This window comes from Asterias amurensis, chromosome 4, assembly GCF_032118995.1.
Source record: "Asterias amurensis chromosome 4, ASM3211899v1".
NCBI classification, from domain to species: domain Eukaryota; kingdom Metazoa; phylum Echinodermata; class Asteroidea; order Forcipulatida; family Asteriidae; genus Asterias; species Asterias amurensis.
The window spans coordinates 7,055,368-7,080,198 of NC_092651.1; the positions used below are offsets into that span (position 1 = coordinate 7,055,368).

Genomic DNA, 24,831 nt, shown 5'->3' on the forward strand with positions numbered 1-24,831 from the left:
TGTTTCAACTTTGAGGGCATGTTTTTAGCTTGCGCCAAGTGTCACTATGCTGTGTTGGCACTGCATGCGATTCATCGCAACTCGATTGACGTCACGAACAGCGCCCTCTCGGGTCGGGCTTTTTTTCCAATTTGTAAATAAGATGGAAACTAATTTATGTAAACCTTAGTTGTTTATTCAAATTCCACTCATTAAAACACATATTTTAGTGACAAAAGCTTTATTTTGACAAAATGTGTGGTTCATAATTTCAGGAGTTTTTCAAATTTTAGACGGATTTCCTTTGGGTGTGTGAATAAGGGAACAAAAGTGTAGCGACGAGTTCTTAAAAAGCCGTTTAAAACCGGCAGGGTCGTTGCCATGTGAGACGTTAAAAAATGTTAAACAAAATACAATTATAGACACTGACAATTGAAAATTCGAGGTTTGAAATATTTTTTTCAAAAACTTTGTGAAGAATTGCGTGTGGGTTGTGTGTACCGCACGCGCTTATAAATAGATTACGCGCGCGCTTACATATATTACGCGCTGTATAGCTATGAATTGCGTTCCGCGTGATAATCTTGCGCGCGCCCGACACGCGGAAGCCAGCTGTGGCTTCAGCTGTTCTTTATCCACCGTTTAAACACCCCCACGTGACGCGCTCTCCACCAATAGGAGTAGAGAAACTGTCTGGGGTATTTATGAATACACAACTAAAACTCTGAGTATAGGGCGCATTGTCAATGTTGGTCAAAACAACATTTCCAAGCTGGAAATTCCAATTTATCACAGTGATCCACACAAATTTGCTTCGAAATTGCATGCTTTTCCTTTTACTTTGCGAACTAATACCGTCCGTCATTTTTGGGAGTCAAAAATTCGACTCCCATAAATGGGTGACAGTGTTAGTCGACAAGATAAAATGAAAACCACGCAATTTTGAGTGATGCTTGTGTGGATCATTATACATGTTATATTCTACTTGTTAATTATCTATCAAACCATTATGCATTTTATAACAAACGCTTACACACGCTTTGCAAAGACCAACTCGACTGATCCAAGGCAACATGTTCCTCTAAGACTAGATTAATTTACTAAGCCGAACTCTTGACAGCCTGCAACATTATGCATCTTATAGGCCTAAGCCAGCATGGTCAATTAATTCTTCACAAACATAGAGTCAGACTGGACAGGCACAGAACCCAAATGGAGCCAAATGGCATGAATGGGTGATGAGTTTCAAGGTTCAATTCAATTTAAATCTTGAGTTTGCGACAGAAAAGAGTTTAGTAAAGAAGATACTGAGAAGACAAAAAGAACCCAGAACAATAACAAGAGGTGTTTGAACTCATATTGCACAAACACTTCAAACGTTTGGCAATTGGACGTTCTTGATACCTACATGTACTTTTTAAGGTACTGCAGTCTCAAGATAGGCTATTAAATGTTCATGTACATATCATCTTTAAGTCAATTAATTACTTTTAGCTATCCATAATATAGGTATAACTCACTTGTTATGATAGGACGTTATGATTGTATTGGATCATCTCGGAACAAAATCAGGTACAAAACTAATGGGAGTGGGCTGTTGAACAATTAAAAAAAACAATCTGGATGATTACATTGGGTGTTTCAGCTACCAGACTGAAACCCCTAAAAATGTGAACAAGTTGCCGATATGCGTGTCTGGACACTTTTTTAATAAAACACTTCAATTAGCATTCCCATGAGTTTAGATTTCCATATATTCCCAAAGAAAATGACAATGAGAATGTTTGGATTTGGCTTCTTTACCAATAACTGTATTCAACTGTCAACACTCAAACATTATTTATATTTTTGCAATAAAATGTGTATTTTAACAGTGAACACACCCACTGACTTCGTTCCGTGACATGTAATAACATTACACAAAAATACCTCGAGTGGTGATGCTTATTGTTTATGGAGGAATATACCAAACATCAAATTTGAGATTTCTTGTTATCTTTTCTAGGGACTGAACCTGGTAAACAATTAGCTGAAGGAAAGACTAAAATCATCTATGAGTTGCCTAATAATGAAGTATTGGTGCAGTCTAAGGATCGTATCTCTGCCAATAATGCACTGCGGACCAATGACCTGGAAGGAAAAGCAGCCATTTCGAACAATACAGCATGTAAAGTCTTTGAGTTTCTCTCCAAAATTGGTAAGAGTAACATAATATTGTTTTTATCTGAAACCCAAAATGTTCTTGTGTACTATTTAGTTTAATTGTGTTCTAAGATTATCCACGGTAGGCAGCAGACAATGTCATGACTTGAGGTTTTGAGGCAAAACTAATTGAAACAAAGGTCAGTAAATGTAGTCTGTTTTTCTGTTGACTGAGACTTTTGTTTTCAAAGTGCTGGGGTCAGTATTCTGATTCAATGATTTGGCATGTTCACATGAGTAGCTAACTCGCTGCTAAACATGTTCACAGCAGGGGTTTGCTTGACAAAACAACTTTCAGCTAAAAAGTACCTTGTGTTCACAGGCATGATTGCAGCTGATTTTCTCAGATTGACCATTCTAAATTGAAAATGTTGTTTTATATAAAATCTTTGAAGTTTTGTAATTTTCTCTGATTTGGTGAAGTTAGAGTTGCACGCCTCCTTCATTGCCTCTGTGAAGTTTCAGGCCTGTCCCTGCCACTGTAGTAGATTTGTTGACAAAATCTCAGGAAGGCTCGAAGAAACAATGTAACGTTCCATATTTTTATCTAAGTATGCAGCGATTCTGTTATTAATATTTCCTGTGATTTGGAATGAGAAATGTATTTTGTTTTGGCCGTTCTTGTCACTGCATCATCAGCTTAATTGAGTGTTGCAATTTCGTCCCCCTGGCATGATTAGTGCGTGATGTCATTGCACCATTGTACACACGCATTGCCTGTGAATGGGAAGGAGGTTGATCACCTCATGTGGCTGGCAATAGGAAACATTTCCGAATTATTCTGATAATTTACAAACATGGACCAAAGAACTTAGAAGTGGTAAATTGTGTCATCTTTTGAGTATGATTTAAATGACAATGGTGAGATGATGTCAAAATTGTGAAAACGTAACAAATTTTTGCGGCAATTAAGGGAAATGTCAAGGCCTACTGCCTGTTGCATTAGGAGAAAAAATAAACAGCGTCAAAACATCTCTCTGAAATAGAAATTGTGATATTTTCAGCTTGAAATGTACGCAGCTCTTGTATTATAGTCAGATGCGCTCACACGTGAAAAGCACACCACTTAGTTCCTTATCTAAAGGCAAAGTTTCAAATTTCATGCTAGCGGGAGCTAGCTGGCCAAACAAACTCCCTCTGTTTACACATTCTATTTTACGCACTGGTAGATGTGATTAGTTGTAAAACGCGCGTTTAATGTCGCTGATCGCGCGGGTTGGAGAGTGCATTATCAGCAGGTTATGATTAACCAGATTTAAGTAATCAATACTAATAATTAACAATAAGTACAGTAGTTTTTAAACCCCTAAATTTGAGTCTGAGAAATGTTGCCGGCTCTTAATATGCAGATTGAGCTGCCAAATCTACACCAGCACAATTCTACTTGTAATGCGCACATATCCACCCTGCTGCAGCTGGGTGTTCAAAGCTAACAGAATCTAAAGAATCTAAAGTGAATAGTACAAATAGACATAGCTTTGATAAATGTTTATCTTGCTTATAATTCGATTAGGTGTGAAGAATCATTTCATTGCAAAGCATAGTGATACAAGCTTCACAGCAGCCAACTGTGACATGATTCCTATTGAATGGGTGACAAGACGTGTTGCTACTGGATCATTCTTGAAGCGTAATGCTGGTGTCAAAGAAGGCTATCGCTTTGCACCAGTTAAGTTGGAATTCTTCTACAAGGTAAAACATTAAAGCCATTGGACCCTTTCGGTAAACAGTGTTGTCCAAGGCCCACACTTTGTGTACCACAACTTCTATACCAAATAACAAACCTGTGAAAATTTAGGCTCAATCGGTCATCGGAGTCGGGAGAAAACAACGGAAAAACCCACCCTTGTTTCCACACGTTTTGCCGTGTCATGACATGTGTTTCAAATAAATCCGTAATTCTCGTTAACGAGAATTTACATTGTTTTGCTGTTTTCTCAAAAAGTAAAGCATTTCATGGAATAATATTTCAAGAGAAGTCTTTCACCATTGCCTTCTGTAAACCCTGTAAGTTATTTGTAAATCTGTGAACTTTTTTTTTTTTCTGAACCGAAAGGGTCCAATGGCTTTAAGTAAAACATCATTGCAAAAGAAGTGTTATAAAACTGATCCTCGGATTACAAATCCATGATTTTTTTGTGTAGTATACCATGTGTTCCTGTTATCCCCAGGTTTTCTAAAACCCTGTATACTTCATACGAATGTGAAATTGACGCGACAACCCTCCTTTCGCAGCGATATTCCCAAGTGAGTGGAGCAGAGTTGAACTGCTGCAAAAATTCATTGCGAAACTTGTGATGTCAACATTCGCTTCACATTCGCAGGAAGTACATGTATGAACCGGTCCGTGGAAATGTGTAATCCTAAATGTCAAAACTTCAAATTTGACAAATGAGACATCATTTTGTAGCTAATTGTATGAATTTTAATAAAATACAGTTTGTTCCTAAAAGTATTTAGGGGCTCAAGTGCTATTTTCAACTGGAAAAATACTTGGGAAAATTGTGAAATTGGCTCAAAAATAATGTTTTGCCCAATTATTACAAGTTTTTACCCTGATTAATTATTTTTTTTTTTTTGTTTTTTTTACCTGTTTGAAGTTTACATGTACTAAAGTAACAACACATTGATGGAACAAAAAGTAAATTGCTATCAAAATTTCATGATATTCAATATTTTAGGAAAACTTAGGCCTACTTTTTTTAATATTACGAGGTTCCGGTTACTATTTTTTTGCCAGTCCCGAACTGCCCCATGCGTGTTTCAATGCATTAAAATACTGACTATACGACCACGGTAGTAGCGAGAACACGGTTATAACGAGGTACTTTGGGCGACCCATTACAAGCAAAACATTGTTAAAAACCCTTTTATAACGAGAACAGTTCAAAAACCAACAAAGGAAATACCTGTACAGCCTGTCAAGTCGTTATTTGTGGCTTTTAAGACATACATTACAGAGGTGTAAGTGGACGCTACGCTAGCAATACTAATCCAAAACCAGGAGTCACGAGTCAGCAAGCAAGGTTGTTCAATGGTGGGATTGGGAGGTTTGCATGGTTTAAACAATGGAGAAATCTTTAGAAAAGATACTGATCCACTGAGTTTGTAAGCCCATTATGCATTTTCAGAAGAAAAAAAACACTTGTAACTTACAAGCAAAACTAGTTGCGTGATCAATATTATCGAATGCAAAAGCAAGATTTTACCAGGTATCCCTCATTGGCAATGAACCATCTATGACACAAGTGTTTACCAATGAAAATCAAGATTCTATTTTTTGTGAACTGCTCGCTGCAGCTAGGTGTCTTGCACGTGCACACACATGCATGAGCAATATAAAAAAACTCGGAACAGCAAGATCTTCCCTGGTATCTCGCGTTAGCACTGAACCATCTATTATAACACTAGTGGTTACCAATTAAAATCCAGGGGGCTCTTTTATTTTATTGACTGCTACGGCCGATGTTTTTTACAGCGTGTGCAATATGATTGCAGCAGCAAGATTTTCCCTTGTATCTCGCAGTAGCAATGAACCATCCAGCATTATACAGGTGGTTACTGATGTAAACCAAGACTCTATTTGTTTTGCAAGGGAAACCTCCCAAAACAAGAACGCAAGTTAAAATCTCACACGTTTTTTCAATCTTGTAAAATGTAAATTGATTTTGAAATTGAATTAAAAACTAAACCAACTTAATTAAAACAGTTTTTAGCCTAATTTTGTGCTTGTTTGTGCAGTACATCACACACTACTCTATGCATGCACACAGTTAGTCCATTGCAGCTCTGCCATGCATCTGTGTATACGTGCGGCCATTATGCACGCACTTTGTGCATGGTTCAATGATTATTACCGCGATCGGATACAACAAGGTTCGGATAATACAAGGAAAACGGGCCAGTCTGGCGCCTCGTATTAACGGGAGTTGACTGTACATTGTTTCTATTGAACTCAAAACGTGGCATGATTTGACAATTGAGCCTCAATTTTCACAGGTTTGTTATTTTGTGATACAGGAAGTATGGGCTTATGGACAATACTGTTTACCAAAAGTGTCCGATGGCTTTTAAAAAAATGCGAGAATCCATTCCCCCAAAAATGCGAGAGTCCAGGATTCTTGCCAAAATTGTTCAGTGAGAATCCTTTGTTTGATTCTCGCTAACATGTAGGCCTCATGTCCTGTGAACCCTTTTACAAACTTTTCTCTTTTAAAAACATGCCCACAATGTAACATTTATTATGTTTTTCATTAACAAAAAACCTGCAATGATTCTCTTGTACCCCTGCACTGACGGACACCATATATAGAGATTCTTTATATTATAATTTCTCGAAGAACATTTCTCATTGTTCCTTGTCAACCAAAATTGTCAAAACCAAACCAAATAGGATATAGCCTTGTTCATCAACTAATTTTTTATTGTTCTAGTCTTAGTACCTTGTATCCCCTAGAATTAATGAAGCAACTACATGTACCTAAGTATGTAGCCTCCCCTGTTGTAGCCTCCCCTGTTGTAGCCTCCCCTGTTGTAGCCTCCCCTGTTGTAGCCTCCCCTGTTGTAGCCTCCCCTGTTGTAGCCTCCCCTGTTGTAGCCTCCCCTGTTGTAGCCTCCCCTGTTGTAGCCTCCCCTGTTGTAGCCTCCCCTGTTGTAGCCTCCCCTGTTGTAGCCTCCCCTGTTGTAGCCTCCCCTGTTGTAGCCTCCCCTGTTGTAGCCTCCCCTGTTGTAGCCTCCCCTGTTGTAGCCTCCCCTGTTGTAGCCTCCCCTGTTGTAGCCTCCCCTGTTGTAGCCTCCCCTGTTGTAGCCTCCCCTGTTGTAGCCTCCCGTTGTAGCCTCCCCTGTTGTAGCCTCCCCTGTTTGCCTTCAGATCAGGCCTAGCTAAAATTACACTAATGATTTAGTGATCATTTAAAGATTCAGGTGTGGCTTTTCACCACTCCCATCTTCTTATTTGTGTATAAATGAACTTTAAGATGCATTTTGGTTGTAATTTGATGTAGGATGATGCTGCAGGGGATCCCCAGTGGTCTGCTGAGCAGATTATTGAGTCTAAACTCACCTGTGGTGGGTTGGTGATTGGGCGTCATCAGGTGGATATGATGAGTAAAATGACAGTCGTTATCTTTGAGGTGTTGGAGAAAGCTTGGATGTCTCTAGACTGCTCACTAATTGATATGAAAATTGAGTTTGGAGTCAGTGCTAAAACGGGTGAGTGTTTAGGGGTTAAGCCACAAGAGTATTGAGAAGAACCAATTAACCTCACTGGTGAACAACGGTCAAGAGCATCTCTTAAAGGGTACTTTTTGTAGGTCTCAAAGCACAATGTCCACAGATTTACATTTAAAGTTACAGGATTTGAACATAATGATGGTAGAAAGCTTCCCTTAAAATATAACTTACTGAGGTGCTGGAGTTTTTGAGAGATGAGTAAAACAAGTCACAAAATAATTTTTATCTCAGTCATGTCAGTGAGACAAAAATTAGTTTAGCGTGTAATTTTTTTTTAACCAGTATGGTTAAACACCATAAAGTTCCTGGTTAATACGGTTAATATGCAAAAACTGAGACAAAAATGATTTTTGTGACTTTGTTTTACTCATTTCTCAAAAACTACACAGCACTTCAGCAAGTAATGTTTTAAGGGAAGCATTCGACTATCATTATCTTCAAAGTGTACCTCAATGTCATTGTTCCATTGCACCGAGAGAGGGCACTTTTACTAAAAGCTGTATTAAAAAGCCAACATCTTGAGACAAGACTAGGTACACATGGTTTTCCCACAAGCAACGACGTTTGTACACAATGTATGTTGTGTGTGTATTTTTGAGGCAAGTAAATATTATGGTAGTCGACGACGAGGACGCATCGCGCTTGTGGAATACCTGTTTAAAAATATCTTGAAAATGAGGATGCACAACACTTGTAACAATGTAAGAATTGTGGCCTATGTTTCTGTGAATGTTTTGTCTACACTGCCTTATCTGGACAAGTTCTCCGATGGTCCAAACTCTGGACAACAGTTTTCCTGCCTTTTTTTTTCCTGACCTGGTAGTCTTAAATTTGCCAAATTGCTGGATTTTGACAGCAATTGTGCCCTGACTTGATAACTTTTTGAGATAGGGGTGTTCTGCATGGTCTTCGAAAGGTCATAGAGCTGTGTGTGCGGGGTTAAACTGGTTAGTTGAAAGAAAAGCAACAATCGCGAATGGACATACATGTAGCAATTAATAGTCGTGATTTTGGCACTTGTTTCTCTAGTCGCACTATTTGCCCAGGCTGAGTGCTAACCTTGACAACTGGTCAAGCTACACACAATAAAATCATTGACATATTTGTTACTAAATGGCTAACATAAATTTGTTTGCTTTCTCAACTCAAGATTGATAATTTTTGTCAAAATCAGCTGAATCGTGGCATAAGTGATGTTGCAACTTCACAAAAAACATGAGATATTAATCTACACTAACTTGATTTATTTGCCATCCAATAAACTGGCTTGGTCAGCTTTTGACAGTAACTATTATCGGACAGCATGGGGCCAACCATGATAGACTAAACTGCAAAACAAAAATACAGGTCTTCTTCACTCTACTAACTGGTAGAGTCGAATGACTAAATTGCATATTCCCTATACCACCAGGCAATATTGCTAAGACTTTAGACACAATAGCGCCGTCCTACCCACAATGCCCCTTGACATGCTTGCCACGAAGTCATCCTCCTTTTTCTTACCCACAGTTGGGTGAGGACGTAAATAATTCTGTGTCCAACAGTTTACTGTTTTTTAAAACACCTTACCTTTATTGCTGAGATCTGAAATAAAGACTGAGGTTGAAGATAGTAGAGTTGTTGTTAAGTTGAAGTGTTTGAGATATATAGATCATTGATTAAATGAGAAGTTCAAGGTAATTGGGGACGGCTACGACTGTCGGAAGTGGGGGTACGTCCATTTCTCCGGGACAGTCGGAGCTCTCGGAGTGCTGGGCCGGTGACACTCCGTCTCTGGGCTTGCAGCCCTTCAACCGGCCCCCACAGCCTCAGTCGGCTGCGTCGGCTGGGGGACCCACTGACCAAGGAGGGAGCCTTCCTGCTCCCCCTCTTTGGTCAGCGTACTTGGGTCCACCCATTCAAGGTAAAGCTCCCCGGCAAGTCCAAGAAAACTTTTTCTGGGGTGGCGACCAAGAGAGGTACAGTGGCGCTCAGAGTATAAGCCTTTAGAAACACAATAAACACGATCCAAGCGTGTGGATTAAGACACAATGGGGGGATTAGTTTGGATTATAGTAAACCTCCATCGCTCCCTGAGCTACACGCTAAACACGCTCCAATACAGGGAATGATATGGACTGAAGAAAACACACACCCGAGATTTGTCCAGCCATCAATAAAGCCGACCAACGACCAACATGACGCATACCTTTGGAGGGCTTCAATCAGCTAGGAGTTGGGGCAATTAAGATTGTCATCATCACTAATCCAATAAGTGTTTGACAAAGGTGTGAAAGCCATCCCACCTGAGGGAATACATGTAGATTTATTTTTATGGAACACTAGGATAATGAGTGATGTTATATTAAAATATTTAGAGTTGTAAAAAGTTATCAGGTTTTCTTTTTTGAATGGGTAAAATTCATTAAGGAATGGCAGAGAAGCAAAATTAATTTCCAAGTGTTGTTACACTTGCATCAATTTTAGGACAAGTTTGTATAACATTTCCCCTTCCGTTTTTTTTTATCAGTCCGGTAATAATTATTTCGCCAGTCCTGGGTTGTTTCCTGTCCCTTAATTTTTCCCTCCAGGGTTGTTTAAGATTGTTCCAGTCCCAGGTTTATTTCTCCCTCCGCGTTCCCCCCCCCCCCCTTAATATATCCCCGTTCCCTTCCTAGGTTTATTCCCCACATTCTGGGTGTTTTCTCTGTCTAGTAATATTTCCCATTCCAGGTTTATTTCTCCATTCAAAGTTGATTTCCCCCTTCCCTGTTTTTCTTTTCAGTCCCGTAATATTTCCCCGTCCCCAAGTTTTTCCACATCCCCGGTTTATTTCCCCTTCCCGTTTTTCTCAGAGTCCCAAGTTTTTTCTTGTCCCATGTTTATTTCCCCATCCCGGTTTTTTCTCTGTCCCTTAATTTTTCCCTCCAGGGTTGTTTAAGATTGTTTCCAGTCCCAGGTTTATTTCTCCCTCCGCGTTTTTTCCCCCCAGGTTTATTTTCTCCTCCCAGGTTTATTTTTCCATTTCCAGTTTTTTCTCAGTAGTACTTCCTCGTCCCGGTTTACTCGGCTAATTTCCCCGTCCCAGGTTTATTTCCCGAGTCCCATTTTTGTCTCTGTCCCTTAATCATTCCCTGTCCCGGATTGTTTCCCGTCTAAGGTTTATTTCCCCTTTCAGTTTTTTCTCAGTCCCGTAAAATTATTTCGCCGACCTGGGTTGTTACCACCGTCAAAGAATGTTTATTTCCTCCTGGTTTTTTTCTCCTAAATATTTTCTCGTTCCATTCCTGTCCTAGGTTTATTTCCCCATCCCGGGTTTTTCTCTGTCTAGAATATTTCCCCGTCCCAGGTTTATTTCTCCATCCAAAGTTTATTTCCCCTTCCCTGTTTTTTCAGTCCCGTAATATTTCCTCGTCCCAGGTTTAAGTTCCCCGTCGCAAATTTTTTCCACATCCTAGGTTTATTTCTCCTTCCCGTTTTTTTCTCAGGCCCGTGATAATTATTTCACCGACCTTCAGTTGTTTCCTCCATCAAAGAAAGTTTGTTTCCTCATCCCTCCGGATTTTCTCTCCCTGAATATTTTCCCCCCCTTAATTTTTTCCCGTCCAGGGTTGTTTCCCGTCTTAGGTTTATTTCTCCTTCCTGGTGTTTTTCTCAGAATCCCGTAATTATTATTTTCCTGTTATGTTTAGACATCCAACTACTACTCCTATAGTGGCGCTGTAATATTTCCCCGTCCCAGGTTTATTTCTCCATCCAAAGTTTATTTTCCCTTCCCTGTTTTTTCAGTCCCATAATATTTCCTCGTCCCAAAGTTCCCCGTCGCAAGTTTTTCCACATCCCAGGTTTAATTTCCTGCCCGTTTTTTCTCTGTCCTTAATTTTTCCCGTTCAGGGTTGTTTCCCGTCTTAGGGTTTATTATTCGTCTGGTTTTTTCTCATTCCCGTAATAATTATTTTGCCGACCTGGGTTGTTTCCCATCAAAGAAGGTTTATTTCCTCATCCGGGTTTATTCTCCCTGAATATTTTTCCGCCCCTTAATTTTTCCCCGTCCGGGGTTGTTTCTCATTCTAGGTTTATTTCCCTTCCCGTTTTTTCTCAGAAATACGAAATAATTATTTTGCCTCCCCGGGTCCCCCGTCGAAGAAGGTTTGTTTCCTCCTCCGGGTTTTTACTCCCTTAATATTTCCCCGCCCTAGGTCGTTTCCCTTCCCAGGTTTATTCCTAATATAATCCTGAGTTTTTCTCTGTCTCGTATAACATTTCCCCGTTCCATGGAGAAATCCCCATCCAAAGTTTAGTTCCCCTTTCCGTTTTTTATTTTTATTTTGTATTATTTCTCAAAGAAGGTTTATTTCCTTTATATTTCCCCGTCCCAGGTTTAATTTCTCGTCCCGCGTTTATTTCCCCTTCTTGGTTTTACCTAAGTTGTATTCCCCCATCCCGGTTTATTTTTTTCCCCATCCCAGGTTTATTTCCCGTCCCAGGTTTATTTCCCCGTCCCAGGTTTATTTCCTATTTCCCCATCCCAGGTTTATTTCCCTGTCCCAGGTTTATTTTCCCCCGGTTTTTGTGTCCCCATCTTGGGTTGTTTCTAAACCAGAATGCCCCAGTGTCAGCAACTCCTGGGCTCTAGGTAAAAAGTGAAAAATTTCCCTTAGATGTGCTGCAATCAGGGGTTCTTATACAAAATGTTACACTTGTTGTAACTTGATACAAAGTATAACAACACTTGGAAATTTTTGCTTTGTAATGCCTGTCTACATTGACCACACTTGTTGCTGAGACTCCTGCTCATTTTGTGACTCACTGGAAAATAAACCTGGGACGGGAAAATTAACCTTGGACAGGGAAATGGGGGACAGTGAAAGGGAAATGGAGGAGAAAAATAACGGGAAGAGGAAATAAACCTGGGTCGGGGAAACTGGAGGGAAAAATGGGACTGTGAATCCGTGACAGGGAATTATTGCGAGGCAGGACACAGGCAAGAATTTAGATCCGAGCAAGAAATATTAGGCGAGGCCATGGGGCGCAGTTCAAGCACTAATTTTTTCCGTATTCCACTCGGGCTTGTGTGATTACTTATATTATCTTCCAGTACGCGCTTATCCACAAATAAAATGCTACAACTGCAGGGTGGTATAAAAAGCTACCAACTCCCAGTTTTTATATTGCACTCTGCGTATTGTGAGTGTCAATGTGTCATGCTCCGCATACGGACAATGCAAAAATTTAATTCTTAACTTTGCGCGTGCATGCTGTTCGTTGTGAAATAATGTTCTGAAATTTTAAACTTTGTGCAATGCACGTGTGACTAGAAAATTTCGGCCTTGTTGGATATGGTACGGAGATCTGCTATATTTGTCGGTATTCCTCTTGCGCTTGTGTGATAATATAGAATACACTAGAAAGGATTCGTTATGGCTGTGGTGTAAACATTCTACATAGATCTATAAAAAATTGTAATACAATGATGTTATCTATTACAGGTGAAATCGTTTTGGCTGATATTATTGACAGTGACTCATGGCGTTTATGGCCAAAGGGTGATCGTAGACTCATGAAGGATAAACAAGTCTATCGAGAGTTCAAGGAAGTGACAAGTGAGGGCTTGCAACAAGTGATTCGCAACTTCCAGTGGGTTGCAGATCAGCTTGATGTAAGTACAAACAGGCAGTATACATTAAAATAGGATATGATTCAGTCTGTATTGTCAAAGAATTTTGTGGGAATTTTTTTAAAAAGTTAGTGATTACATGTAGGTTGATTACACCAAACGTTAGTTATGGTGTACAATCGGATTTGTCCACAAAGAGGACAATATAAGAGCCAGAAGGCACCCTTTGCAGCCAAATTGAATCGTTGTGACACCTCAGGAATACATGTAGCAAAGTACACTTGAAGCTGATAAAGTGTTCTGCACCAAATAATCTAGTGAAAAAGAGCCCTAGATAAGGTGATTGGGGCATTTTGGGGTAAAAGGGGGGAACTAGACTATTTTATACAATTCGGGTGTGCTGATTCTGAAAAATGTGGTTCCCAAGCAAAATTTTGAGTTTTGACCATCTAATTTGCATATAATCATAATTTTGACTGTTTTTAAACCATTTTCAGCAATTACCTCTGTAACCAGTAACAAGACGATACAAAATGACAAGTGATGCATCTGTACTTCAGATGGTTAAGGTCACGGAATAGGATTAAAACATTTTTGAAGTAATTAGTGGTAATTAATACTCATAATTATGCAAATAAGTGGCCGCCATTACAAAAACATCATTTCTCTTCAATATCTCTGTAACTAGGCAAGCAACAGTGTTTTTCCTATGCTCTGAGGCTGAAACAATGTGATCAATGATAAGCCAGATGCTTTATAAATATGCAAACGAGCTAGTAAAATAGCTTCAAATGCTTATTAATATGCAAATCAGCGAGTATGACTACCAGTGAATTTAATAATCACGAATCAATGCTTAAAGGAACACGTTGCCTTGGATCAGTCGAGTTGGTCTTTGAAAAGCGTTTGTAACCGTTTTTTATAAAATGCATATATAGAAAGATGTATTAAAGTAGAATACAATGATCCACACAAACATACCTAGAAATTGCGTGGTTTTCCTTTTACCTCGTCGACTAACACGTCCGCCATTTATGGGGGTAAAAATTTTGACGCCCATAAATGGCCAACCGTGTTAGTTCGTACAGTAGAAGGAAAACCACGCAATTTCGAGGCAAAGGGTGGATCATTGTATTCTACTTTTAAAACATCTTTCCAACCATATGCATTATATACAAAACGGTTACAAACGCTTTTGTTTTGACCAACTCGTCCGATCCAAGGCAACGTGTTCCTTTAATGTATATCTAAGGTCAATCCTAAACTGGGTATAGAGTGAACTGCTGTTGCCTAGGAACATATAGCCATACAATGAGTTTGATCACCAATCTGTTGCTGAAATGCACTCATTGATGTGTTGAAACCCATGCTTCTGGCATGAGCACAAAATAACGCCCAGCAGGTAACTTTTAGGGATTTGACTCAATGACATCAGTATGGGCTGTGGTTCTGAATCACCATGTTCCCATCCATTGTACATGGGCTCAGGAAGCTCAGGTATGGAACAGTGATTATTTCTCAAAACATTGCTTGATAGGGAGTACCCATCAAATTGTAACAGAGAGCATCAATCGTTGGGATTGCTGGGCTGTCATAGTTCACACCTTGGATCAATAAAGAGGTACAAAGTCAACTGAAGCCACAAAAAGTTAAATCTTTAGTTAAATCATCTTCTAATTCAAACTTTTCAGCCAGTGAAATGGACTTGGCAGAAGCCCATGCTTAAGGACAGCCGCAAGTAAACTGGACAACCTGCTTTATAAGTCGTAGTGTCCACAAGGTGTTGGAGGACGTTCCATCACCATTTTGCTCGCAGGCGGGATCTCCGGTGTCTTCTCTCACTCTCCCTATCCTTTATGCAGGCAGCCAACTCTGTTGTGGTCTCTGCCTCGGCATCTCTCACCAGGACATCAACGAAGCTCAACCTCTAGTGGTCAGGGGTGCATGGTCTTGGAGGTTGTATAATCATCTCTGTCTTTCTAGCATTGAGTGGAAGCTCTTGTGCTTGGGCTGTGGAGTTAAAGAAGAGACTGATGTCATCAGCAAGGTCGAGGTCAGGCGTGGGTACTACGGGATAGCGGCTCGATCTCCTTGGTGTCGATGTGGATCCAAGATCCACCTTGTGTCCGCTAATAGCTTGTCTGAGGGGAGGGTATACGCTGCACAATGGTCCATTTCCCTGACCCTCGCATCCTTCTTCACTTTGTTTGTTGAAGGTGACCATAATGAGCGGCCTACTGTATCGCAGATCCCATTGGACTTCAAGCTGTCGTCAGAAAACTTCCTCTGGGGAGGGGGGGGTATAGGCACTGTTATATGTCGGGTCAAGACATTGCCTGCACACATGTCTGCAGCATCGCTCCTGTCCACTCCCGGGACTGGAAGTAAATGCTTTGCCATAACATTTACCATTGGTGTCCTTTTAAGGCTATAATAGGACTTGTGGGAACCACTTCTCTCAGGACTCTACTTTCCCGGTTTTGCGATCAGAGTGGTCCTTCTTCTAGGTAGACTACCAATCTAGGCTTACAGGTTCTACCTACTCGGGATAGTGATCAGGGTTTTGCTTCTCCTAGGTAGACTCCCAATCTAGGCTTAGGAGTTCTACCTTCCCGGGTTGATAGTCAGAGTGGTCCTTCTCCTATATGTAGACTCCCAATCTAGGCTTAAAAGTTCTACCTTCCCGGGTTGATAGTCAGAGTGGTCCTTCTCCTAAGTAGACTACAAATCTAGGCTTATAGACGTTATACCTTCACGGGATGGCGATCAGAGTGGTCCTTCTCCTAGGTAGATTCCCAATCTAGGCTTAGGAGTTATACCTTCTGGGGTTGATAGTCAAAGTGGTCCTTCTCCTAGGTAGACTAGAGGGCGACAAAACTGAATTTTTCATTGCTGCTTCTCCTCATCACCAGAAAGTTCTCAGCCACTTGACTGTGAACGTGAACAACACAACATTTAAGCCATCTCAAACAGTGCGAAATTTAGGCGTCTTTTTCGACAGCTCCATGACAATGAGCACACACGTCACACGTACATGCAAGTCCATCAACTATCACATCAGAAACATCTCCAAAATACGCAAATATATTGACACAAACACATGCCACGCTGCTGCCAGAGCCCTTGTGTTGTCTAGACTGGATTATTGTAACTCTCTCCTCAATGGTATTAAGCAAGCTGACATTGACCGGCTACAAAGGCTCCAAAACAATGCTGCTCGTATCATTTTCTTGCAACCCAAATACACACACGCATCCACTCTTCTCAAACAATTACACTGGTTACCAGTTAAACAACGCATCACCTTCAAAACATCAGTGAACATGCACAAAGCACTCTCCAACGTACTTCCACAATACCTTACAGAGTCGCTAAATTTCAACAAACCTGGCCGGAGTGGGCTCCGCTCCGGCCAGAATCTTACAATCCCTCGCACACACAAAATGGCAGGGGACCGGTCCTTTTCAGTCGCTGGTCCCCGGTGCTGGAACGCCCTACCAAGTCATATTCGGAACACCAACACACTCCAGACATTCAAGAGTAAATTAAAAACGCATCTATTCTCATAATCGTCTTTTCCGTAGCACTCTTCCAGCGCATTGAATTTTGTAAAATGCGCTTTATAAGTCTCATTTATTATTTATTATTATTATTAGACTACCAATCTAGGCTAAGGAGTTATACCTTCCCGGTTTGATAGTCAGAGTGGTCCTTCTCCTAGGTAGACTACCAATGTAGGCTTAGGAGTTCTACCTATCCAGGATGGTGATCAGAGAAGTCCTTCTCCTACGTATACTATCAATCTTGGCTTAGGAGTTCTACCTACCCAGGATGGTGATCAGAGAAGTCCTTCTCCTAGGTAGACTACCAATCTAGGCTTAGGAGTTCTACCTACCAAGGATGGTGATCAGAGAAGTCCTTCTCCTACGTATACTATCAATCTTGGCGTAGGAGTTCTACCTACTCGGGATGGTGATCAGAGAAGTCCTTCTCCTACGTATACTACCAATCTAGGCTTAGGAGTTCTACCTACCAAGGATGGTGATCAGAGAAGTCCTTCTCCTACGTATACTATCAATCTTGGCTTAGGAGTTCTACCTACTCGGGATGGTGATCAGAGAAGTCCTTCTCCTACGTATACTACCAATCTAGGCTTAGGAGTTCTACCTACCAAGGATGGTGATCAGAGAAGTCCTTCTCCTACGTATACTACCAATGTAGGCTTAGGAGTTCTACCTACCAAGGATGGTGATCAGAGAAGTCCTTCTCCTACGTATACTATCAATCTTGGCTTAGGAGTTCTACCTACCCAGGATGGTGATCAGAGAAGTCCTTCTCCTAGGTAGACTACCAATCTAGGCTTAGGAGTTCTACCTACCCAGGATGGTGATCAGAGAAGTCCTTCTCCTACGTATACTATCAATCTTGGCTTAGGAGTTCTACCTACCCAGGATGGTGATCAGAGAAGTCCTTCTCCTAGGTAGACTACCAATCTAGGCTTAGGAGTTCTACCTACCCAGGATGGTGATCAGAGAAGTCCTTCTCCTACGTATACTATCAATCTTGGCGTAGGAGTTCTACCTACTCGGGATGGTGATCAGAGTTTTGCTTCTCCAAGGTGGCCTAACTACCATGGCTGACGCATCACTTGCCCAGATTGTCTGGGTTTATTTGGCGCCAGAAAACTGCCTTTTACACCTCTGCCATCGGTTTAAAACAGGGATCGGCGCCTGAAGCCAAGTAGTAGGAGTCTGATTGGAAGAGGATCGTTTTCCTGGGTTTCTCATTACTATTTTTGCTGAAACTGCATATACAGAGATGTATGGGATGCATTGATTCAGCAAAAATTGATGTGTGATGAAGTTCATTGGTAGTCATACTAGCTGATTTGCTAAGCACGTGCAGCTATTGCATCTCATTCGCATTTAGCATCTGGCTAGTCTTGGCCCAAGACGATGGTGCTTGATTCTGGATAGTGTACTACGCGCGGTTGAATCGCCAAAGCGCGCCCGCCACGGTATGATTTAGTTACGTGGACGGCTCGAAATCTAGACTACACTCTGCAAGCTACCATCGTCTTGGCAATCCTGCAGCGCTGTGTTAACTTTTTCATTGTTTTCTTCTACAGCTTTCTGTAGAACCAATCAGCGTGCGATCGTTGTAATAAATTAACATAATGTTTAGTTGACCCCGGGGTCATTCATGTTATGATTACACGGCATTGGCAGCTCCGTGTTTGTCGTGGAGGAAAAATCGTAAGAAAATAGGAAATATTCACGATTATGAATGTTAAAGATGAACAAGTGAGCCGAAGCTATATTGATCTGCTATTTAGATGGCAATTAATTAACGACTATGTCAAAATATACCAGCTAGTGCCCTCTCTGCGGACGGTCTGGTTTTGCGATAAACTCCGTCAGTTCTCGTGTGCTTCGTCTGCTGCATGCAGGCAGCAGTTGGACTATGAGGTAGGATGTCCGGGTGTGAATAAACTATAGGGAACTCTGAACTAGAGCATGATACCACATACGACCAACGTTTGCAACTGAGCAAGTCATGGATCCCAAGTCATTATGTAACTGTCAGTGTAACAAAGTGGTGAGTGGAGAGAATCTTGTTTATATTGATCGAATCTGTATAGAATTAGAAAACGTAAAGTCATACATTTGTAAGTAGTCATTGTTTGTCATGTTTGAATACTTCAAAACTTGTTGTTATTTATGTAGGTAGACCTCCTTCCTGCTAAATAGCAGTGCTATTTCATGATGCGAAGCACAATTTTCTTGTGTCTCACTTATGGAAGGGCAGCTCGTAAAAGTATTGCCTCACCAAAATACACTTCGCATTCGCATTCGAAGGAAGTATGAGCCTACTCCTTGGTTTTGTTTCGGTTTGGAACGAACATAGCCCAGCTTTATGTGAGATTGGATTTGTCTGACTTGAGTCACCAACACTTCAATGCACACAGATTCATATCCCTCGATTTGAAAATGGCTCATCTCATTGGCTGACTTTTTTTTTTTTAACTTACATTTTTCTTCTGTGCACAAGCAATTAACACTTGTTTGCAATTGCTATAGTTGGGTTGATTGATGATCGTAAATCGTAACCCTCGCTGGTCAACGGTTTAATATTTATAATCAAAACAGATGTACATTTTACATTAAGCTTGATGCAGAAAAAGTTTAGCACAATAAGACCCAATATAATCACTGAACTTATTCTATGATTTGTATTTGTTTCATTCTTCTGATAGGGCACATTTCCAGGAAAGGCTTTTAGAGAACTGCTGCATGCCCACCTTGGAGTACTGATACTTTTTAGGCCTCGTCTTGTCAGATGAATGGGTAGTCGACTGCTCTGCAATTAAGGAATGGAGTTCTTGATTCAAGAGAGACAAATCTGTGACAGAATCAAGATTCAAGCGTATATAATTGTGGAAGAGATATTTTGCTGTTTTGCAGAGGAAGTCTCAAGAAGAGAAAAGGAAAAGATGGAACATCATATTAACTGTCGTATGTGAAGAACTGTACTCTACATTTTGCTGCAAAGTTCCACCACTGTATCACAATTTATTGTCGACATGTATCATACCATACCAATACAGAGATTGACTTTCAAGATGAGTTTACATAGCTTTTTCAACACTGTGGGAACTGTGTGCATACTCTTAGCAACCGATGCTTTTGGACTGGGGTTAATGTTTGTCATTATTTTGAACACCAAGATGAAAATGTACAACTAAGTGGAAGAGTTGGGCGAGATGAGCAACATGGTCTTTCAACTGCCATAAACTATCTAAGACACAGAGAATCAGATGAAAACTGCATTGCACCCCACAATGTAGAAGAGTGGTCGTAGGCTCAGCCGCTCATACAGGTACATAGTACAAACAGTATTGTGTATAACTGCTGTGATACCTGTGCACTTTAAATGCTGCTGTGGGAAAGCCTGTGATTGGCGATTAGTGGTACGCACTACGATTGATGTCGAAATCGCAACTAGTTATTGCTTAGTCGAGTTGCGACTGCCATTATTCACCTACTCCGTAAATCAAGCCACCACAACAACTAAAATAGTTGCTCCTATTCCTGCTTGCTGAAAAAATTGTGTCGCTCACAGTCACGACTTTTCATGGCAACATAATTTACCTATGAAACACAACCAGACATCAGTAAGCCTGGACCACTTGTGTAAGTTACTACTCAACTAGTCACACCTCAAAAAGTCATGACTACGACACTAGTCATGACTTGTTTGCCGCAGGGGCAATATGGTAAATTTTGTGCTTAGAGGATTGAAGGATTGTCACTGGTGTCACTGACTGTGTTTCGTAAGTAAATTATGTTGCCATGAATAGTCGTGAGCGATACAATAGACAGTTCACCAAACAGGAAGTTGTTACTATTTTTGGAGTACACGATTATTCAATTAGGAATTAAAAAAAGTAGTCGCAACACGACTTGTGATTTTAATAATCTCGACTGTGCGACAAGTTTGACACTGTGTCGCACTAGTCGCCCAGCCCTAGACATAAAGTGACACAATCCTTAAATCCTTTCAGCGTGAGTTTTACTCTATTGCACCTGCAGCAAATAACACGTCGCAATGCATTTTGGGGCATGAAAAATGACTTGTGTGTTGAAGTTGCGACTATTTGAGGCACGAATAGTTGAGAAGCAAATTTCACTAGTCGCTCAGGCTTTAATTGTGGGGTATCGTTGTTATAGCCTGTTTACAAACCTGATCATTTTAATAGCCACTGTTCTGTGAAGAATTTGTGTTTGGCAATAAAGAAAGAAATCAATTTTATGAACAAGTAATTTGTGTTGGCCTTTATTTAGACATAATTTGAATTAAACTGTATCAATTGTTTTAAGACACAATACATCATTGTTAATTATAACGTACTGACTATTAGGTATTCATGTGATTGTGACACAATTAGTAGCCCTAAAGTTTAATACATGTGCAAAGTCATATAAGTCGATGCCTCAGAACGACAATAAATTGTACTTGTACAGTGAATATTGTTTGCTGTAGTAAAACTACTATATACGGTAGTATCATGGAGGTTTCTACCTCCATGTGAGTATAATCATGTAGGTACCTCCATGGTGTAATATATGCACTGAGGGTAGTTCGTCTGTCTGTGGTTCATGTGATCTGCCCACGACAAATCATTCGGGAAGTATAAAACCATAAAACAAACACGACACGTAACGAAGCATTTTGTTACTTAATTCCTCCTTAGTCAGTTTTCTCTCAGACATTCTGTAGTCAGCTATTCTTCAGAATAACGACAATAATTATTAATTGGTTTTCTGGGAAAAGGGGATGTAGAATTTAAATCCCTGCATTGCGTTCGTTAAGTATGGCCATGGAGGAATTCCTCCATGGTATGGCTAGGCAAACCATATTATAGTATCACTCGTTCGTCCCGTACGTCCGACCGTGGCCCGACTTCATTTCATGCTGCTGGGCGCTGCCATGTTGTTCACATGTTGAATATGCATTACACAACCTCGACAACGGCCTTATTAACATAATACGGCAACGCCCACAGTGCACGCAGCGCTGCATGATTGCCAAGACGATGGTAGCTTGCAGAGTGTAGTCTAGATTTCGAGCCGTCCACGTAACTAAATCATACCGTGGCGGGCGCGCTTTGGCGATTCAACCGCGCGTAGTACACTATCCAGAATCAAGCACCATCGTCTTGGGCCAAGACTAGCATCTGGCTTGCAAGTGATCACATTGCTAGATCCTCAGAACACAAGTAAACACATTTCTGTATCATTTTTACTTGCCTAGTTTCAGAGATATTGGACAAACATGATTTTTGGTTATGGCTGCCACTAATTTGCATATACCTTAGTAATGCTTACTTCAGAATTGCTTTAATCCTTTTCTTAGACCTTCAAAATATAGGTAAACCACTTAAATTGTCATCTTTGCTTGCCTAGTTACTGAGATACATGTAATGAAGAAAAATGATTTTTCTGTAATGGCGGCACTTATTTGCATATTTATGAATATCGGCACTTATTTGCATATTTATGAATATTAATTACCACTAATTACTTTAGAAATGTTTTAATCCTATTCTGTGACCTTAACCATGTAAGTACAGATGCATCACCTGACATTTTTTATTGTCATGTTCCAGAGGTTTGCTTTAGATGGTTCAAAAAGTCAAAAATATGATTATGCAAATTAGATGGTCAAAAACTCAAAATTTCGCTTGAGAACCATTTTTTCCAGAATCAGCACACCAAAAATGTGTGAAAAAGTCTGGTTTCCCACTTTTACCCCAAAATGCCCCAAACAGTCACTTTTACCAGGAATCCCACTAGACTAAAAGGCCTTGTCCGAATTGACACAATCAGGGACTGCAGTCACTTCACTCATAGAGGGTACACTCAAATGAAGCAAGCAATGCACAGTTTGTGTGGAAATACATAGCTGCTTCCCATGTATGACACTAGGAAGCTGTATGCTTACCATGCACACTGTGCTTGGCTTGCTTTGATTACATTATGAGTCTCAAGACCCAGTTGTTGATTGTGTTTATTGATGGCAATGGCTACGGCTGGATCACTCATAATGCCTGTTCTTCAATGTTATAGCTGGAGTAGATTGATTGCGATAAAATCTTACATTCTGGCTGGCTGATGCAGCATTTTGCTTGGAAAGTCTTACTCAAGTAACACAAGTGTCACAACCAGAATCTAGACCCACCCGCTAGAAGCATTAGTCACACTAAACCCCTAACTTGACAACAACACTCACTTAATACCTGCTTGATGTTGTTATTTTTTTCCAAGTCTTTCATCCCATCTCCCAAAGGACAAGCTGTGGTCATTATGGGTTCACCTAGTGATATGGTACATGGGGAGAAGATACGTGATCTGTGTTTGAGCTTTGGATTCCCATGTCATCTACGAGTAAGCTCTGCCCATAAGGGAACTGACGAGACACTCAATATAGTAGCTCAATATGAAGGTATAACAATCAAGACCTGTAGTTTTAAATATATCCACATTGTTACCTCACCTAACTTAAAACTTCAGTCATTTAGGTTTAATAGGTTTAATCATTTAGGTTTAATATTATTTCCCCCTGTTTTCATTAATATTTTTTCCTGTGCAGGAAGTCACTTTTAATGACTAGCTTAAAAAACAAAACAATCCAGACATGATTTGATACATTGCTGTGAAGGAGGTTAGTATTGTCACTTCTTGTTGAAGTGTAGTTCATGCTTGGTGCGTATCAAGATTATAGATCAATGTCAGTTAGGACTAAACAGTCAAATCTGTCATACAACTGTTTAGCATTAGCATAACATACCTACAGTTCGCAAGCAGACTCAAACTAAATGTACATTTGTTCTTAAATATTTTAGGCATTTGACATAATACTCTTTCAGTGCAATTTTAACAGTGTCACCTCCCCTCCCCCCCCCCCCCCCCCCCATTCGGCATGATTTTGCTGATTCTAGTTCACAGTACAATAAGATGTGAATAGCGTTTTCAATTTTCATTAAAACATTTGAGTTCTCAACTCAAAAAGTAAAAGGCTTTTTTTTATTGAAACAACTTTACAGTCACACGCCCTGGCACATGCTCTTGTGGGGGGGGGGGGTTGACTTTTTCAAGTGTAATTTTATTGTGTTTCCCTTATGAGTTATTGGTTTCCTTTTTAAATCATCAACCAATATTTAAGAGGAAACTCATTCTTTAAAGGGGCATTACAGAATTGGTTTTACTAACAAAACAGTTGCTGGCAGTGTAAGCACTTTATATAATCCACCATACATAAACTGACAAGCCTGTAGAAGTTTGAGATCGATCGACTCTCTGGGTCACGAGAAACTAGTGAAAAACCGATAATACATTTTGCATGACATTGATGCAAACAAAAAAATGAATAAAATGCTCACTGAGCGATAACTTCAAATGCAAAGTTAAGTTAAAGACATTTCAGGCAGAAATTTTTCATCATCATCATTAGACCTTGTAAGTTCGATGTAAATCTGTGATCTTTACGATTTTGTTTTCTTACTAATTCTGTAACTTTCCTGTAATTGACATAGTTTTGATAATTAGTAATTGCATTATAATCAAACCAGAAAGTGAAATGTTTTTATCGTGCACTGTGAATGGGACTTGGATATATAATAAGATTGATTGTTATTTGCAGCTTCAGGGATTGCCACTGTCTTCATAGCAGTTGCTGGTCGTAGTAATGGGCTTGGTCCAGTCCTATCTGGTAACACATCATTCCCAGTCATTAATTGCCCTCCAGTCAAAGCTGAATGGGGACCTCAAGACATTTGGTCATCTCTACGTCTGCCTTCTGGTAAGATTTCGGATTGAAACCATTACTTAATCACATAAAGGAAAATGCACTGGGATTTAATGTTTGTGTCTCTTGGGAGATGGCCCAACCTTGGCTAGGAGACACAGCTGATAATTAGCAATGGCATGCTAGAATGTGCGACTTGCCTCCCATGGGAGGTACTGTAATTTCTTTGTATAATCTTTCATGAAAAGAGAAGGGGTTCGCCCCAGTGTTTCTGGCTGTGACTGCTGTATGTGCCGTAGCACTTTTTAAACCATTACATGGTGCTAAGGATTAGGTCTCATAATTTCAAAATTTCGTCCCACTCACCTTGCAGTAAAATAAATTGGCGCTTGTATCCTTTGGAAAACGGCGCGTACAAAAAAAAGAAATTATTATTATTAAACATGATATGTTGTACACTGTTTTTTAGATTGAAGCTGAACTATATGACTAATTGTTGTTTCTTGGCTTGATAA

General features: G+C 40.2%; 1 protein-coding gene across 1 annotated transcript in view; it reads left to right on the forward strand.

The window, feature by feature from the left end:
- LOC139935784 (multifunctional protein ADE2-like) overlaps positions 1 to 24,831 on the forward strand; it is a 47,859-nt gene that overhangs the window by 18,698 nt on the left and 4,330 nt on the right. The window contains exons 2-7 of the mRNA XM_071930365.1: positions 1,985 to 2,176; positions 3,695 to 3,873; positions 7,185 to 7,392; positions 12,882 to 13,051; positions 22,837 to 23,014; positions 24,212 to 24,370. Coding sequence (XP_071786466.1) covers positions 1,985 to 2,176; positions 3,695 to 3,873; positions 7,185 to 7,392; positions 12,882 to 13,051; positions 22,837 to 23,014; positions 24,212 to 24,370 — 1,086 coding nt within the window. The remainder of the gene's footprint in view (positions 1 to 1,984; positions 2,177 to 3,694; positions 3,874 to 7,184; positions 7,393 to 12,881; positions 13,052 to 22,836; positions 23,015 to 24,211; positions 24,371 to 24,831) is intronic.